Consider the following 17,473-nt stretch of genomic DNA (forward strand, 5'->3'; position numbering starts at 1 on the left):
TGGGGCCCTGGGCATTTGCACTCCAGCCCAAGCTGTGTGTGGTGCCTGGTCTGTGGGTGCAGCTGGGTGCTGAGCCGGTGGGTGCCCAGGAGCTGTAGCCCTCGCTGCTCCTTCAGCCAGATGGTAGTGAGCAGGCCGGGCATCCCTGACCAAGCGCTGCAGAAGGAGACTGCCAGAGCCCAGTGGCATATCAAGAAGAGATTTATTTAAAAAGTGACAATCACGTAGTTTATCTCGTGAAGAGCTCTGCAGCCTGGCCTCGGCCCCTGCGCTTGCCAGGAGCATGTGGAGTGTGTAATGAACAGCAGGGAGGTGAGGGCTGGCGTACCAGTGGCCACGGGATCCTGGGCCTGACCCAGCCAAGAGGTGATGGAGCCAAACGCTTGCAGCTCCCACAGCAGCAAGGAAGATGTCAGGTAGCTGAGAAACGCCTGAGGTACATCCCAGCCTCTGGTGCAGAGCCGTTGAGTCAGGCAGGGGCGGCCCCCTTGGAGGATGCACGGTTAGAAAAAATACAAAAACAAGGTCTTTAGAAAATGTTGATTCTTGCACAATAGAAAATAGATCTGCCTGATTTTGGAAAGCAATTTGGTTTTTCACATCTAGTGCTGATTGTTCCCCCGCAGTGCAGGAGGGCAATGCCGATGGCTGCGCACGCGCTCGGGGGCTGGCGTGCCTGGAAATCCCGGGAGAAGGCTCGCTCCTGCCCCGCGACCGCATGCGGGCCAAGGTCAGGCCTTCTTCACGTCGTTGTGGTGCTCTTGCCGCAACGCTCGGGGCAGCTTGGGGTTGATGAAAAATCCTTTTAAGAACAAGTCTCGGACAAAATAGGGCAGGTAGCGATGTATGAAATACATGAGCCCAAGGCCCTGCCCTGGGTAGTAGCGCACGGCTGGGTTGGCAGCCAGGAGCCCGTCCGTGATGCTGTTCACCACCGCGCTGAGGTCCTCCACCGCCACCTTCATGAACTGGATGAACTGGCGGTTGATCTCCTCCACGTAGTCCTCGCCGTAAGCCTGCAGCAGTTCCCGGGGCAGGCTGGCCACCAGCCGCTGCTTCTGCAGGTTCCAGAAGGCAGGGTCGCATGTTGTCCCTGCAAGGACGTGGCCCCCCTGTGAGCTGCGTGGCCCCCCTCCTCCAGCCCCCCCCCCCCCCCCCCCCCGGCATGAGTGCCAGCAGCCCCCAGCCCCCTCCCGGGAAGGTCCTGCTGAAGCCCTGGCAGAGATCTGCCATGGGGGAAGCACCAGGGTGGCTCTTTGTAGCCCAGGGCTTGACCAGAGGTCTCGGATCCTGCTGGCAGTGGGGACGGTGCCACCATAAACGTGGCTGAGCTGGTCTGGCCAGCCCCTGTGGCAGAGAAGGTGCTGGCAGGGCTTGATCCTGCACCCGTGCCTCTCACTAACCGGAGCCCAAAGGCCACACGATGGCCACTGTCCCCAGGGAGGTAGCCAGGGCTGCTCAGAAACTGGATCCTGCACCACCTGCCATTGCTCCATCTTCTGCCTCCCCAGGGGTACCTGCCCTTTGCCTGCAGGTGCAGGCAGCAAGTGGGTGCTGACCCTCGTACCTGTTTTGTAGTAGCCAGGCAGGACGAGGCTGACTTTGACACCCCAGGGCTGGAGCTCGCTGCGGAAGGTGTCCATGAGCAGGCTGAGGGCTGCCTTCGAGGCCCCGTAGGCTGCTAGGCAGGGGAAGGGCAGATCACCTTGCAGGAGAGAAAGGATGAGTGAGCAGGCTTTCAGGCAGCTGCCTGCGTGGCTGGGGGCAGGCAGGGACTGGCAGGACTTGCGTAGGGCTGCACTCCCAGCCACTGCACAAGGAGAGGGCTTAGGGTACCGGCCCTATGCGGCTGGCTGGGGAAGCGGAGGTGCCTGGTGGGGAGTGGGAGCCGTGCCACGCCGTGGGGATGCTCGACCCGAGCTGGGGGTGCCAGGGGTCTGGCGGGCCATGACGAAGGCAGGCTGCTCACCCGCGGGGCTGCTCACGGTGACGATGCGGCCGCCGGCAGAGCGGAGCAGGGGCAGCAGCCCCTTGGTGAGCTCCAGCGAACCGAAGAAGTTCACCTCCATGCAGGTACGAAACTTGCCCAGCGGCGAGAGCTCGGCATCGGCGATGGTGTCGTTGAAGCCAGCGTTGTTCACCAGACCCCAGAGCCCTGCAGGGATGGGAAGCTTGAAGAGGTGACCCGAATGGGGGAGCCCTCACCCTGGGGATCCCAGGTGCTCCCTGGCTCATGGGGGTCCTGCAGGGGACTTGCGGGGTGTGCCAGGACAAGCCCCGTTAGTGGAGGCTGTCAGCAGGGATGCAGCTCATGTTGGGGGCACATGGAGGCTTGGCACTGCCACGCTGGCTGCAGGCTGAGGTCCTGGGGAGCTGCGTGGGGTCCTGGGGGGTGCCACAGGCTCCTACCTGTGCTGTTGGTGTGGGCCTGGATGTGCTGCAGGACGCGCTGGATGTCCTCTGGCTTGGTCAGGTCCATCTGCAGCAGCGTCAGCCCTGGCGAGCAGCTCCTGCGCAGCTCCTGGGCGCCGGGACCCTGTGGGTCCAGCACGCTGGCGAACACCCGAAAGCCCATGGCATCCAAGTGCCGTGCCGTCGCCTGCCCGAAGCCCGAGTCGCAGCCTGCAAGAGCCAAGAAGAGCCCTGTAGCGGCAGTGACAGCTGCCGGCTGGCTGTCCCCAGCCCCCAGGGACTCCCCCAGCTCTGCCCCTCCACCCCCAGGGACCAAAACCTCCGGCACCGGTCCCCTGCTTGGGGCTCACTGCCCCACTCCAGCTCCGGACCCGCTGGGGACATGACCTTGCCCTGAGGCATTCGCAGGTTGAGGAGCTGCTGTTTTCTCTCCTATTGCACACAAGAGGAAGAAAACACTCCCTTATCTGCAACCCCATCGCCCCAAGCACCTCTCTGATGCAAGGTGCAGGTAAAAGCACGGGCATGGCACGGCAAGGCGCCAGGACAGCCCAGAGCCCAGCAGCAATGCAGGACCGGAGCCATCACCCCCAAAACGTCCTCCAAAAGCTCCATCGGGCACCACTGGGACCTGGCACAAGGCTCCCTGGGAGACGCTGCCTTTCCCTGAATGCTTTTCACCTCCCAGAAATGGTGGCCGAGAGGCACAGCAGCTCCCCCCTCGCCTGGCTGGGGTGCTGAGGGGAGGAAAAAAAGAAAAAGGGATCCTGGTCTGCTCTTGCCACCCCGCATCCGATGGGAGTGTCCCACACAGGGTGCGCTGGGTGCCGCCATGCCCAGTCCCAGCCTCATCTCCATCTCAGCTCGAGCAGGGGCACCGCAGGTGACACTGTCACCCCCAAAGCCACCATCAGGGTGGCTGGGGGACAGCCTGGGTGGGAGCTGGGTGTCGCAGGGCACCGGCAGGGCAGGTGGCTGGGGCAGAGCGGCTGGGATGCAAACAGCGGCAGCAAGGTACAGCCTGTTCCCGGGGCCAGCGGCAGCGTCAATAGCTCGCGCGGAGCCTGTGCCACTGCCTGGCCACATTAACCATTAACGGGGAGCACTGCAGGGCCAGCCCCATGGCCCCTGCACCCTCCTGCCTGGCACCCTTGGGTGCTCCTTAGGACATCCCTGCAAAAGGGCCCTATCCAGCACCTGGAGCCACCCCACGATGGACGCAGTGGTGGCCCTGGGCACTGCCACTCACTCCAAACCCCCCCCCCCCCCGCACTGAGACCCAGACCTGTCTCAGCACCCTTCCACCAGCCCCGGGATGGGCACGGGGACCAGCTGCCCCCTCAGCTCCTGCACCCCCAGGCTGGGATCGGGGTGCTACTGGCTCCAGCTCGCGGGGTGCCCCCTAAGCCATCCTTGGCTTGGCATCCACAGGCCGGTTCCCAGCTTGGCTTTATTGCTGCATCAGAAACCCATAGTAAAGCCCCTGGCCAGTGGCCAGAGCGATAAGACACCCGGGAGGTGCTCGGCTGGCAGGAAGGGGCTGCGGGGATCCCCCCCTTTCCCGGCGGAGCCACCCAACACCCAGCACCCACCATGGGCGTATGCCAGGCTGGCTCAGCATCACCCCGGCATCGCCCCTGGCGCCATCCCCGGTGCCACAGGGGATGCTGAAGGTGCCGCAAGCCGCCGGCACGGCACATCCGCCTCTCCCCTCCCTGGGAACAGGTCGTGCTGCCAGCAGCCGGACAGATAAGGTGCATTTCGTCTTTCCCAACAGGGCAGGAGAAAACTGCAATAAAGATAAGGTTTAAAAATTAAAAGTGCTCGCAGCCACGGCCTCGCCATGCCGCAGCCAGCGCTCTGCCCGCCACTGCTGCCGGGACATGGTTACCTGCACTGCTCCTGCCCCAGCCGGCAAGAAAAGCTTCCAGTCCAAACATGAAGTTCCCCATCACCTCCCGAGCCTCAAAACACCGGGAAACATCCCAAAAAAACCCGAGAGAGACAGGTTTGCTGGCTTGTTTGGGGCAAGCCTGGCAAGGAGGGAGCAAACACAGCCGTGTGCCGTCTGAGCCAGGCAGGTTTTGTTTTGCCTTAGAGGAGCAGGGCAGTTGAAGGGTTTGTTTCGGAAGTTTTAATTTATTCACACACACCAAAAAAAAAACAAAAAAACCCCACCAAACAAAAAAAACCAACCCACCCTCCTGGGAGGCTGGCGGGAGGCCTGGGGCCAGGAGGGCGAGGATGCTCTGGTGTTATTTAAGGTCTCCGGCGCTGCTCGGCTTCCCAGCTGCCGTGCTCAGGCATGGCCAAGAGCAGAGGGAAGGACAATTAAACCCTCTGGGACCATAACACGTGGCCCCAAAGTACGGCAGCTCACCCAGGGCTGTGTTCGCTCCCCATGGCTACCAGCACACGAGCCACCGGCCACACCGGGGCCGGCTCAGGAGCCGCCGCCGCTGGCTTGACCCCGCCGGGAGGGCTGGAGCCGACCAGTCTGCGCGGCCCCGGCGAGGCTGGCGCTGGGCGCGCCGCCCTCCGAGGAAGCGGCATCACGAGGAGATGCCGGCGCCAGCTCCCTCCCGCCCCGGCTCCCAGCTTGCCAGCCGGTTTTGCATCTGTGCCGGCGGGAGGGACCGCAGTCGGACCAAGCGCAGGAGAAGAAGAGCGTAGGGAGCGCGGCGGAGGAAGGCAAGCGGCTTGAAGCCCCCATCGCATCCCCCCACGGGCCCCGGGCCAGCAGCCAGAGGCTTTTGCTGCAGCGGGAGCAGAGCCCGAGCCCAGGTTGCAAAATCCAGCAGAGCTCTGCAGGCTCAGCAAGTGGGGGGCAAACGCCTGCTCCAGGGGCCGGCTGGCCTTTTGCCGGAGCAGCGGGTCGGCAGCAATTCCTAGGGACTTTGCAGAAGCTCCAGCCACTGCAGTGGTTCCCCAAGAGTGGGGCACGCCGGCCTCCGCTGGGATTTTGGTACGACGAGCCCCAGCTTTACTTATCTTGAGCAAGCAAAAAAAAGTTTGGCCTCCAGCATCGCCGGTGGGGTCCCCTCCCACCCATCCAGGGAGGGCGAAGAGGACCGACCACGCAGCATGGCGTGCCCGCTGCCCAGAGATGCCCCTTGCCGGTGAAAGCAGAGCCACCGGAGGGGCTGAGCGGTGCCAGCCCGGCAGCTCCCGGCCAGCCTGCCTGCAGCCTTTGGTGCCCGGCCGTGGCAGGGGTGGGCACCGCTCGTGCTTCCTCGCTGCTGGGAACCAGGCTGGGCTCATGTGCCGCCGGTTGAAGCCGCAGTCCCGGTTTGGTGCGGGCACATTTCTTTCAGGTGAGTCAGGCGTGGCACGGCACTGGCTTTGTGCTGTCTCAGGTATTCACCCTGCTCCTGCAGCCGGCACCGAGACTGCCGCGCACAGACGCATGCTCAAAATCAGCGCCGCAGTTGAGATGGGCGATAACACGGCTACCACCCAGGACCAAACCACAACTGCCCCCTGCCAGCCCATGCCCACCGCCGGCACGGTATGTGACGGAGGGCTGGTGGCACGGGTGCGCGGCGCTCACCCCGAGGCGACGCAGGAGTGACTTCCCCACCTGAGCTGTGAATCGGCATCCCTGAGCCACGGAGCAGCAAGCCATGCATCCTCATCCCTGAGCCACAGAGCAGCAAGCCGTGCATCCTCATCCCTGAGCCACGGAGCAGCAAGCCGTGCATCTGCATCCCTGAGCCATGCACGATGGGAGAGGACCAGCACGGACCTGCAAATCCTCATCGCTCAGAAGCACAGCTTGGCTGAAGAAGCCCCGTGCGGCTGCGAAGCTGCCCAGAGCCCGGTGGGTGCCCGGGCGCAGCGGTAGCTCTCTGGGAGCTGCTCCCTCCACGGCCGCCCCAGCCTGGGACCCTGGCATGGGAGCTGGAGAGGGGTTGCCCAGGACTGAGCATCCCTCCGACGGACCAGCTCCCCCGGGGTTAGCCCTGGCAGCGTGGGCAGCCCCGGGGGCACCCAGGTACCTGCTGAGGATGGGCAGCGGGGTGGCCCTGGGGCATCCGCTGGGGACGCTCCATCTCTCACGTGTCCGCTGGGTGGGACACCCGGAGCAGCATCGTCCCCATCCCAGCTCTGCAGGTCATTGCCCGGGTGCCCCCCCCCAGTCCTGCCACCGCTCCCCACATCCCAGCATATCAATCCCACCTCCTGCACAGAGCTTTTGGGCGCTCCCACCCTGCCCAAGGTGCCTCACCAAGATGGGGCTGTCACTGCTGTCACCAGCCTCCCAGCCCTGGGAGGGCGCCGGGCTCAAGGACACCGTCAGTCGGAGGGGAGCCGGGGCGCCGAGGCCGAGCGGATTAACACGCTGAGCTGCTTGTTTCCATAGGCTCAAGCTCAAATCCTGCCTGGGATGCCAAGCTAAACACAGCTGACATTTTGCTCGGAGGTGTTGCCTTCTGGCCCCGGCAGGATTCACCACTGCCACCTCGGATCCAGCTCCTCCGGGTGCGGGATGGGGTCGAGCCCGGCTGCACCGTGGGGAGGCTCCGCTGGGACTGATCCTGGCTCGGCTGCTTGGGGACGGTCATCCCAGCAGCTCCATCCTGGGAGCACCACGAGGACTCTGCGGATGAGGAAGCGCAGGACAAGGTGGCATCGGAGGGGATGGGACACCCCAAAAGTGACCGGGAGGGGAAGGGGTGTCCCCTGCACAGGGCACATCCAGGCAGGAGGAATCACCGAGGAAAAGCCCACGTGGGCAGGGCAGGACCCTGTGGCCAACACCTCCCGGATGCCGCGCGCGTTTGGAGTGAGGAGCGATAAAGGGGTGATGTCAGCCCCAGTCAAGAGGGAACAAATTCTTGGCAGGGTGCTGGGGAGGGAGGGGAGGGCAAGAACACCTGTGCCCGCAGCAGCTGAGCCGCCCCGGCCGCCCGCCGCCTCCGGCCTCCCCGGCCAGCCATCGCCTGCCGTCCTGCCGCGGAGAGCGGGGCCGGGCAGGGGCACCGGCAGCCCCCACCCCACCGCAGCCGGTGGCATCACTGTCAACAGGAAACCGCACCCCAGCCGGCGGCTCGCGCAGCAGCGTGCTGTGCCGGCAGCGGGGTGTCCCCGCTCCACACGGAGCCCCCCGGGAGCAGCCCCGTGCCCCGGCGCTGGCAGATGGGGCCGGGGTGGCAGGAGGTGGCAGGAGGTGGCAGCAGCCACGGTGATGCTGCTGCTGCTGGTCCTCAGTGCCGCGCTTTGGGAAGCCGCGAGCCTAATTCAATTCAATTCAACCCAGGGAGGTGCCTTCAGGGATGACCCAAATCCCATCCCCAAATCCCCAGCAAGGGGATGACACACGAGCCTCCCACCCAAGCAGCCTGGGGGGGAGGTGGCAGGGGGGGGTCCCTGCACAGCCTCAGCCTCCTTCCCCGGGCAGGATCTGAGCCAAGGGGGGCACACGCCACCCCCTCCCCGGGACCCCCCGCATGGCACGGCCGGCACGAGCAGCCGGAGGGAGATTACCGGCCGGGGTGCTGACAGCTCCCGCAGCCCTGGATGAAGTGCTACATCCACGTCCCTCCAGCAGGTCCTATGGGGTAGGGGGGGCCGGGCAGACCCCCAGCACCCCAGGGAGGCCTGTGGACCATGGCAGAAGGCAGAGCGGGGGATGCCCATCACCGCAGGGGGTACGGGAGTGACCCGACACCCTCCCCACGCCGGGGACAACGGCCAGATGGTGTGAATTACAACGGATTAGCCGAGTGTTTCTGAAGCCTCACACGCCGTCACCTCCACCCGGGGAGATATCTTTCACTTAACAAACCAAAGAAAAGGGGAAAATCTGATTTTCTGCCTAGACAACCCGAAGCAGCCGGGCAGAGATGACGAGGAGCCCCGAGGCCGGCACGGATGCACCCACGGCTCCTGAATTAAAACCCATTTCTCAAGAGCAGGCGCCAGCTCCGGTGCATCAGTATTGGGGACCCGATGGCACAACGGCAGCTGCGGCCCTCCCCGTCGCTGTCACTAAAAGCCACCCAGATGCCTTTTCCTGCCCCCGCCAAAGCTGGGCAGCAGATGCTGCTTGCAACCGGTGGGACTAACGAAGCCAGGAGCTCGTTAGATTGCACGTGGCCCTGGTGCAGCCAGGACAGAAATGAGCCCAGCCACCTTCCCCTGCGCAAGGCCAGCGCCCGGTGAGATGCTCGAGGAGGTCAGCATCCACCCCCGAGCTTACCGTCAGCCTCGGCGCAGGTTTTAAGCTCTCGGGAGGGTAGTTTGGCACCCAGACCTGCTAAACTCAGCCTAAGGGCTTGCACCAGCAAGGTCAGCAGATGCAAAAACACTGGCGTCTTCCTCGGATGCAGGAGGAACGGGCACAGGGCAGCCCCGGAGATAGTCCAGCCCCGGCACGGCAGCGATGCTGCTGCCGGCAAGGACCAGCCCAGGGCTCGCAAACAGGCGAGGCGGAGGGAGCGTCTCTCCTCCCAGCAACACTGCGACGCTTTGGGGTTTTGCAGAAAAAGGGCGCAGGGAATTTCCTAGCGGCAGCCACTCGCCGCATCCCAGGGCTGGACGGGATCTTCCAGCAGATGCCGTCTCCACCGAGGGGAGATCGACCCCCCGAAAGGAGCAGCCGGGCTCTCACAGTTAAGGATTTGAGCTTCCCATGGGCAGGGATGAGTGGGAGAAGACGGCAGCACGGACATCGCCTGGGAAAAGGCACAGCCTGTACCTCAGAGCTAATCTGGGATGGATGGATGGATGGATGTCTCCCCGAGAAGAGGAAGCTGTGAAGAGCTGCAGCGATAACCGGGTTAATCATCACCTTCAGAGGGAACACGGCGAACCGGGAACACGGCGCCGGTGAGCTGCGAAAGCCATCCATCAGCAAGAGCTGTCACTGGGAAGGACAGCCATGGCCCAGGGCTGGCTCAGCCAGATCGGTGCCGACGCCAAGCCAGCGCTGGTAACACATCTGCCTGGGCTCTCGGAGAGCCGGAAAGCTCCACTAGCCACGGCCGGGACGCGGCACTGGAGCTGCTCCCAGGGAACGAGGTGGTGACGGCAAAGCCGTGGCTGGGCACCTGCTGGGAGCATCCCTGGGCTGCGAAAGGGCTCCCCAGGGCCCCCCAGCAGGCTGGGGAAACACCAAGCAAGCCCCGTATCCATCTTTCACACGTGGTAACACACCGGGCCCCAGGAGCCAGCAAGGAGAGGCAGCAGAACTTAGGCATAACCTTCTACGGATAGGGCTAAGCCAGCAAGAAACAGTAGAAGAGAAGACCAGCTCTTCTACGTGGACCACCATGAGCCATCACCACCCTGGGACACCTGAGGGAAGGTATTTCCAGCCAGGACAGGAAAGCACCACAGCCACCGCAGAAGAACCTCTGGCCACGTGGTGGGTCAGGTCAGCCACGGAAGAGCCCTGAAATGCCACCCAGGACGGGGTGCCACCCCACCCACCCCACCGTGGAGCCGGACGAGTCACAGGGGCTGGGACAGGCGGTGGCGCCGGCAGGGACAGAGCCCGGCTGGGGCAGTGCCGACCAAAGCAGTCACTCCAGAGCGAGCCCAGGGGATCCCAACGTTAAGCAGCTCAGCATTTGCAGCACCACAATAAAGCTACGGAGGTTTCAACAGAATTCTATCAATTTTGGTGATGAAATGCTACTTTGCCTGTAAGGTGCCATCTCATTGCTCCCCTTGTCTCGAGAATAAACTCCCATCACACGCCACAAGCCCAGGCAAGCGGAAAAATGGGTGCAAGCCCTGCACATCACGCTGGGCTCTGCAGTTGTACCAACTGCATTTCCTCTTGCAGCTTCCAGATCCACGCGGAGCTCAGTTGTGGGGTTTTGGTTTTGCTTGGGGGTTTTTTTGTTGTTGTTGTTTTTTAGAAACTGAGCAAAACACTTGAGTGAGCACCAACTGAGCTGCAGCCAAGACAGCTTCTGAAATACATTGCGCTGGTTAGGCCCCCAGGCTAAGAGCTGTACCCCCATAGCCACCTCAAGCCCCACCAGCCCCTTCTGCACCTGATTTAAGTTGTCCCCTCCTCACCCTCCACCTGCAGCTCCCACCAGCTCTTCAGAGTCAGCATTTGAGTATCACAAGACTATTTTGGTGCATTTTCCCCCAAAACACATAAAGGCGGCCCTCCAGGCTGATGTTCTCAGACATAGCCATGGTGACCCAGGCCAAACGGCAACACACAGGGCAGGACCCACACGTGCCCTTCGGCTCGGGGCAGCGCAGGCAGAGCCCAGCACATCAGCTGAAGGGGGGACAGAAGTCATTGCGGGATGGCTGCACGCCCCGGGTTATAGAGCTTGGCCCCACCTGGTAACTGGGACCCTGGAGAAGAGCAAGGGTTGGTCACAGTGTCATTGGACAGGGTCACGAGATGCAGATGTGCACGGTGTGATGTTTATGCCAAACTGGAGTATGGCCACCAGAGTGGAGAAAGGGGGTATGGAGGGATCATAAATCTGCTCAAGGGTATGTCTGGTGGAAGCTGAGAGACCCAGCACAAGACCACCATCACCACCACCAGAAGAAACACTTCAAGAAGAGGGCAGACATTCAAAGCATCCACAGAAGACATCAGGGCAGGTATCTCCTCCAGACCTCAGCTCACCAGCCCATCCCTCCTCTCCATCCCCAGCCTGCCTGGGAAGCACCCACCATCTGGCTCCCCAGGGTCAACCACCCAGCGAGAGGCTACGTCACCGCAAAGCCTGTAAAGCCAAAAACTGCTTTTCAAGATTACAGCCTTAGAGCCAGCAAATCCCGGGACAGCACCATGTGTGACGGGGAAGCCAGCTCCCAACAGGAAAGTTGATAAAGCTCAGGGGCTGGCAGCTCTCCAGGGCAGAAGGAAGCAGAAGCGATACGTTGCACGTGGAAGCACGCATAGGCTGGGACAGAAGAACAGGGACTGGAGATGGTAGACGTACCATAGCAGCCAAGGGGAACCAGAAAAGGAGGTAATGGGCATATGCTGGGCAAGGTTAAAGAACAAAAATTCTAAATTATACCCATAGCAACACACTGACAGCATGAAGGCAACGGTCTTGGGCATTTGCCACCTTACAGGCTCCACGGCAGTATCTCAGATCTGAGATGGCAGGAGGGACATCGGGAGGTGAAGAGGCATGAAAGCCCTGCAGCCTTTCCTCCTGCACAGGTCAGCTGGGCAAGCAGAGGTCTCCCAGCTGGGCTTTTGGGCCAACACTTAAAGATGACTACGGAGAGATGGCCAATGCTTACCCAGCCTTGGTGGAGGCACCTTGAAGACTCTTCCCCCCCACCCCATCCCCGCTCAAGCAAAACCCTAGCTGGGCAAGTCCACCACCCCTGCGCTACGAGTAGTAAAAGCAGCACGGCTTTTCTGTAACCAGATCCTGGCTTGAGAGGAGCTAGACTCAACAGTGGGTAACACAATCCCAGACCTCATTAAAGATGTGCTGCTCATTGGACTAGAGGGCAGCAACAGCCTACACTTCTCTCCTCCCGAAGCATCCGTTCCCATCTGACAATCTCATTTCTGCAGGGAAGTCTCTGCTTTGTTGCTCTCATGTCCCCGCGTAACCCCGAGCACTAATCAAGCCAGCTTGGGTTTCTCTACCAACTCTGTTCTCCCACAGCATGCTGACTTCTATGCGCTTTTTCCTCCTAATTAGCTGTGCTCATCATTTTTGGTTAACGGCGCTAAAAAAAAACACCCCAACAGGTCTGTGTCGTGAGCGGGCTTCGAAAATGCTTATTTAATAGATAACTGATAAAAAGCTGAGTGTCTAGATCTAAACGTCTGCGGTGAGCAGGGGTAGGTATCTGTTTCTGAAGAAACCTAGCAAGGGGAAGAAGAATCCTAAAACTGTGGAGGGCTGCTGACAAAGTCAGGGGAGAGCTTCAGCCCTGCAAAGAGAAGCAGAGAGCGCAGGTGGTGGGTTTTTTTTTGTCCTCTGTTCCCAGAAATCAGCAGCAAGCCCCATAACTAGAGAGTTAAATGTTGCTTTTTTTTTTTTCTTTAAATATGCAAAGGATTGCTTGTACACCAGGGTTGGAGTTTGGGTGTTTGGTTTTGGTCCTGTCTCCCCCCTCAGCTTGGAGGAGCAGTTGTTTCTGTTGTTAATTTTTAATGGATTCTGGAAAAAGCAGAGCGGTTCCAGGGAATGAGCTGATTTTCAGCCTGCACTTCGCCTGGGGAAGACCCCGGGTACCTTTCAGCTGGTGCACCGGCTCCAGAAGCAGAGTTGAAGTTGCCTACGGAGAGCTACGGCGTCTTTGCGTGAAGCTTTACTCATCGCAGGGCTGCTGGCGGGCTCAGCACCAAATACAGGCTGCAAGCTCCACGCTTGCCCTGGAGCAGAGGTGTCCATCCCAGGGCAAGCATGATTTACTCAGCCCCCAAAGTCTCGACCCCTGACATCTCTTGAGCAACCAGTTTAGGTGGAAAATGGGTTTAAGAGACAGCATCAAAGTCCAGATGGGAACGATGCTGCTCTCTTACCAAGAAAAGTGATTTACCTTTGCAGCAGAACAGTGAGAGTCCCGACATCTGGATTGAATCACTCTGTCCTGCTGCAGTCACCAGATGCTTCAACATCTGTTGAGTCCATGGGAAACACTGAAGCTCCGCTTGACTACGATCAAGTTGCAAAACCTCTGTTAACCTTGAACACGCTCTGAAGCTCTGACCCATTTCAGATTGTTAATGGGGCATGCAATTGTAACAAGAGCGCCGCACCAGGAAAACTGGGTTTCCCTGCAGCGAGGAAGGAGAAGATGAGAACACGGCAGGTTTGGGTCTGGAGCAGCCGGACCTGTCAGCTGCTTTTGTTCATGAAGAGGACTTGTTGGGGGAAAGGTCTTGCAGGTGCCTCCTGGCTTTGTAGGCTACACCAAGGAGGAACAAGGATGCAAGGGACCTGAATCACATCCCCCCAGGCAGCCGTCCCAAGGCTTTGGGTGATTTCAGAGCTGTGTAATTCAGGCACAACCTTTACAGACGGAGCAACAATTCACTGTTTTCCACTTCTCACCCAAGCTGAAGTGGAAGAATCAATACCTTGCTACACAGCTTGTGTCTTCCCTCTGCTCCGAGAAAACCCTGTAGGCACGCAGGGTCTACGGGCTGGTTTGCGCTGGGTCCTGTGCAAGGATCTGCATAAGTCAGGCAATTAGCTACTGTCTGAAACGCCATCCCAAGCAGTCGCACACAGCAGCGCTGTGCAACAGCGATGGACTTGCAACGGCTCCAACTGCTCAGCTCAGCCCCGGGATCCTCCCAGCCATGCCCCCACCACCTCCAAACGCTACATTCAGTTGTGTCACGCCATTTTCCATGGACTCACCAAATTTCACAAGAATCCGCTAAGACCACAGGGACCAAAGGATGATTTAGGCTCACGTCTAAACTGACCCAGGTCAAAACCGAACCTTGCATAAAGCGCTGTCAGTCTGGATCTGGAGAGGCTGAGCAAGGGCAGCTCATCACCTCCCCCACCGAGGCTGCTCTCGCAGGCCATCCCCCCCTGCACAGGCCACAGAGGCTTTTTGTATCGATTCCCAAAAGGAAGGGGATGGGGGTACAAGCAACACCCCCTCCTCTCTGCCCACACGGCTCAGAGGACTCCAGCGCACCCAAGGACACCCAGCTGGGCTGTTCTGAGGTTCAGGAAGGAGCACGCACACACAGAAACCAACCTGGTGATGCTCGGAGCAAGGCTGCTCCCGGTGAGCCACCGGCACATGGCTGCATCGCTGGCCCACGGGTGCCAACCCCGGGGTGCCCCGACTACACACCAGCGGTGAGGGATGCCGGGTATCGGCTACCCCACGGCTTGCCGGTGCCGGATCAGCCTCGGGTCAGGCAGGTGCCCATTCCCAGCCTGCCCACACCGCCGGCGTGCTGGGGTCTCTGCAGCTTCCCATGCTTGGCCAAAGCCTGCGCTGGACCATGAGCTGTCTTTGAGGCAGGTTTGGACTCAGAGGCTAGCTCAGGACAACACATCAATGGCAGGGTGGAGATGGCTGCTGTGTCCATCCCAGCCCTGGGCTGGAGCAGCTGATCTCCACTCCCCTTCTCATCCCTCCCACCCATCCTCCCAGGGCTGACCTCTCCCAGCCCATGCTGCACAGGAGGGCATTCTCCTCCCCACTGCAAACAGCTGTGACCTCCCCCAGGAAGGCAGGATTAACACTTTCCTTGCCCCCTGCCCCAGCCAGGCTGCATACGCCGGAGCTGCGCTCCCAGAGAAGCCAGACGGTCAGGATGCAACGTGAGCCCCGAGGTCACAGCCTCCACAAGGACTAGTGGCTACCTACTTTGCTAGCCCAGGGGATGCACCATGGGAAACCGCAGCATTCCTCGCTCCCCTCCGGCAGCGGGCAGGAGCAGGCAGCTGCCCATCCCTGCTCCGGCCAAGCCCCAGCCCCGAGAAATGCAAACCTGCAACAGATGGGAAACACCACAACTTTCTAGTCCTGTTTTGAGCGCAGGCTACTACCATGGGGTCAGCAGCTTTGCTCTGCAGCAGCTCCACATCTGCTCTGCTCCTTCCAAACTGAACTGCACAATCCATCCCATAAACTTAGTTTTGATTAGCCAGCTATGTCCAGACAAGCACATGGGGCTGGAGCATCACGCGCAGGGCTCAACTTGGGGTTGCTCCCTGGGGATCTGGGAGAGTGGGCAGCTGGAAGAGCTGGGACACCTCAACCAGGAGATGCAGCAGTTGAACCTGTGCAACTCCCTGCCGCAGGATTAAGCCAGCGGCCAAGAAGTGTATGTAAGAGGAAATGAAGCCCAAAGCTTTTTGGGCTGGGACCTGTGCTGCTCCATGGCAGACATCAGGAGGGGACTTCATTGCATTTCTCAGTTGAACTGCAGGGTCCAGCACGACACCCGGCATGGCAGAAGCCCTGTCCCCAATGTCGCACACCTTCACTGATGCCCAGCATCCCCAGGCACCCAGCTCCACGCTTCTCCCTCTGCCGTGTTTTGTTATGGGCGAGAGGGAGAAGGCCAGGTTGCCTTCCTCCAAGAGCTCCCTCCTGCACTCATCCTCCCTGCCAGCCCCCACAGGAGACACCAGAAGAGACACCAGCAGCGACTCAACACCCAGTTGCCAGGAGGTGTCCTGAATTAATCCGCAAAAGAATCAGGCTAATTACTATGCAAATACCTAAGCGAGGGATGCTGTCCCAGGCAGAGCAGCCCTCGCATCTGCCCCTTGGCAGGCACCTGCTGGAGCAGCAGTAAGGAAACACCGATCCCGCACCGCGGGCTGCGCCTCGAACCTGTAAAACCACAAAGTATTTACAGCCAAGAGCAAACACACCAGAGCTGCAGAGGTGTCACCTCAACACACCAGGGCAAGAACACCTTGTTCCAGCCACTGACTCACTAATTATACAGGCAATGCCACAGAGCACGGGCTGGCTTGACTTGGTGTGCCACAGGGCACCTGCAAGCGTGCGGCTGTCAGACATGTCCTGCCCAGGCGGCTCTGCCCCACCGGGGCTCTCACCTTCACTCGGTTCAATCATTCGTGCATCTGCTGCCTTGCTCCTCCAAGCTTCCTCCTCTGGAGAGGCCTCCCTCTGCTTCCCACCGGCACCGCGGAGCCCTTTGAGCTGGACGGGGGACCCTGCTCTCACCTTTCCTTCACAAGGACTCTCCATCACAAGACCCAATTTTCTCAGAAACACACAAACCCCTTTCTCCAACCTGGGGGTCTCCAAGCCCAGCCCAGACATTCCCACCGGGACATGGGCTCCCATCCTCAGAAACAGCACCAAGGTCATGCCCATGGGTTTCCATCCCCTCCGCACCCATGCGGAGCTGGCAGCACCCTCCTGGCACACCTGCAGCAACAACCACCCCGGCTCCAGTGCGTCCTGCTCCCCCCGTGCCTGCTGCCGCTGTCTCACAGCAAAGCGCCTGCTGACCCCAGCTACCTTCATCATCCTCCCGTCCCGCTGCCAGGAGGAAGGAGAGGGGAAAGCGCTTGTATACCAAGATATCCTTAAAGGCATTCAGGCACCAAGCCAGAGCTGCACACAGCCTGGGAGCACAGCGCATCCCCTGCAGAGCCACCTTCCCCACGGAGCAGCTCTGTGCCCGGCAGCCCAAAGAGGAGGTGGGCAGCAGCTGAGCAGAACTTCCCAAGGATGCCCCGGCAAAGAGGAGGAACAGCCTTGCTTGCTCCCAGCAGCTCCCGGGACAGAGCTCAGGACGAAGCAGCTGTGCTCAGCACCAGGCAGCCAGCTCCACTGTAGCCTCTAGAGATGCCACGAGAAGCTTTCTAAGAACAAGCATGGCTCCAGAGGGGAGGAGAGGACAGCCGAGGTGCTCCCAAACCAGCGGGCCAGCTCTGCACCAGCCCCACCACGTGTCCCATTCAATCTCCCGGCATCACACCGGGACCGGCGGTCAGCGCTTCACTCCCCGAGCCGAGGAGCTGCGTGCGGGGCTAAAGGAACTCCTCAAAGCCTCCTCGCTTCAGGGCAGGGGCAACAGCAGGCACAGCCTGGCCAGTTCTGCTTGGGCACGGAGCAGGAGGGATGAGCAGGGAAGCCGGTGGCCACGCCGCCGCTCCGCCCGGGGCACGGGCTGGCACCCAGGGGAGGGGGGGACACGGGGACCCCGCTCTCGGCACCGGAGCGGCGGCCGCGGGATGCCCTGCTCCGCCCCCCCCCCCCCCACCCCGAGCCCGACCCCACACCGGGGCCGTCGGGGCGTGGAGGCCGTGTCCCCGCACTCACCTGTGACGAGGACGGCTCTGCCCGCCACCGGCAGCAGCCTGCGGGGCGATGCCCGCCACAGCAGCAGGCAGGCGGCGGCGGCGGCCAGGGCGAGCCCCAGGGGCAGCGGCAGGCAGGCGCGGCACAGGCTCTGCAGCCCGGCCAGCAGCGCCAGGGGCAGCACCAGCCCCCGGCCCGGCCCCAGGGCCCGCCGAGCCGCCCGCAGCGCCAGGCTGCCGGCCAGCGCCGCCCACAGCGCGCCGTACGCCCAGCGCTCCAGCCCCGGCTCCATCCCGGGCCCCGGCCCCGCCGCTGCCGCCGCGCCCGGCCCCGCCGCGCC

The 17,473-nt window shown here is 61.5% G+C and overlaps 1 protein-coding gene across 1 annotated transcript; it reads right to left on the reverse strand.

Annotated features, from left to right (window-relative positions):
* Positions 1-183: 183 nt before the first annotated feature.
* HSD11B2 (hydroxysteroid 11-beta dehydrogenase 2) lies at positions 184-17,469 on the reverse strand. The gene is made up of 5 exons (XM_054841089.1): positions 17,155-17,469; positions 2,410-2,622; positions 1,970-2,155; positions 1,568-1,705; positions 184-1,093 (listed from the first exon to the last, which is right to left on the reverse strand). Exons 1-5 carry the CDS (start codon positions 17,423-17,425, stop codon positions 732-734), a joined length of 1,170 nt encoding a protein of 389 aa, XP_054697064.1. The 5' UTR covers positions 17,426-17,469; the 3' UTR covers positions 184-731.
* Positions 17,470-17,473: the final 4 nt, after the last annotated feature.

Source organism: Grus americana, chromosome 13 (genome assembly GCF_028858705.1).
Source record: "Grus americana isolate bGruAme1 chromosome 13, bGruAme1.mat, whole genome shotgun sequence".
NCBI classification, from domain to species: Eukaryota; Metazoa; Chordata; class Aves; order Gruiformes; family Gruidae; genus Grus; species Grus americana.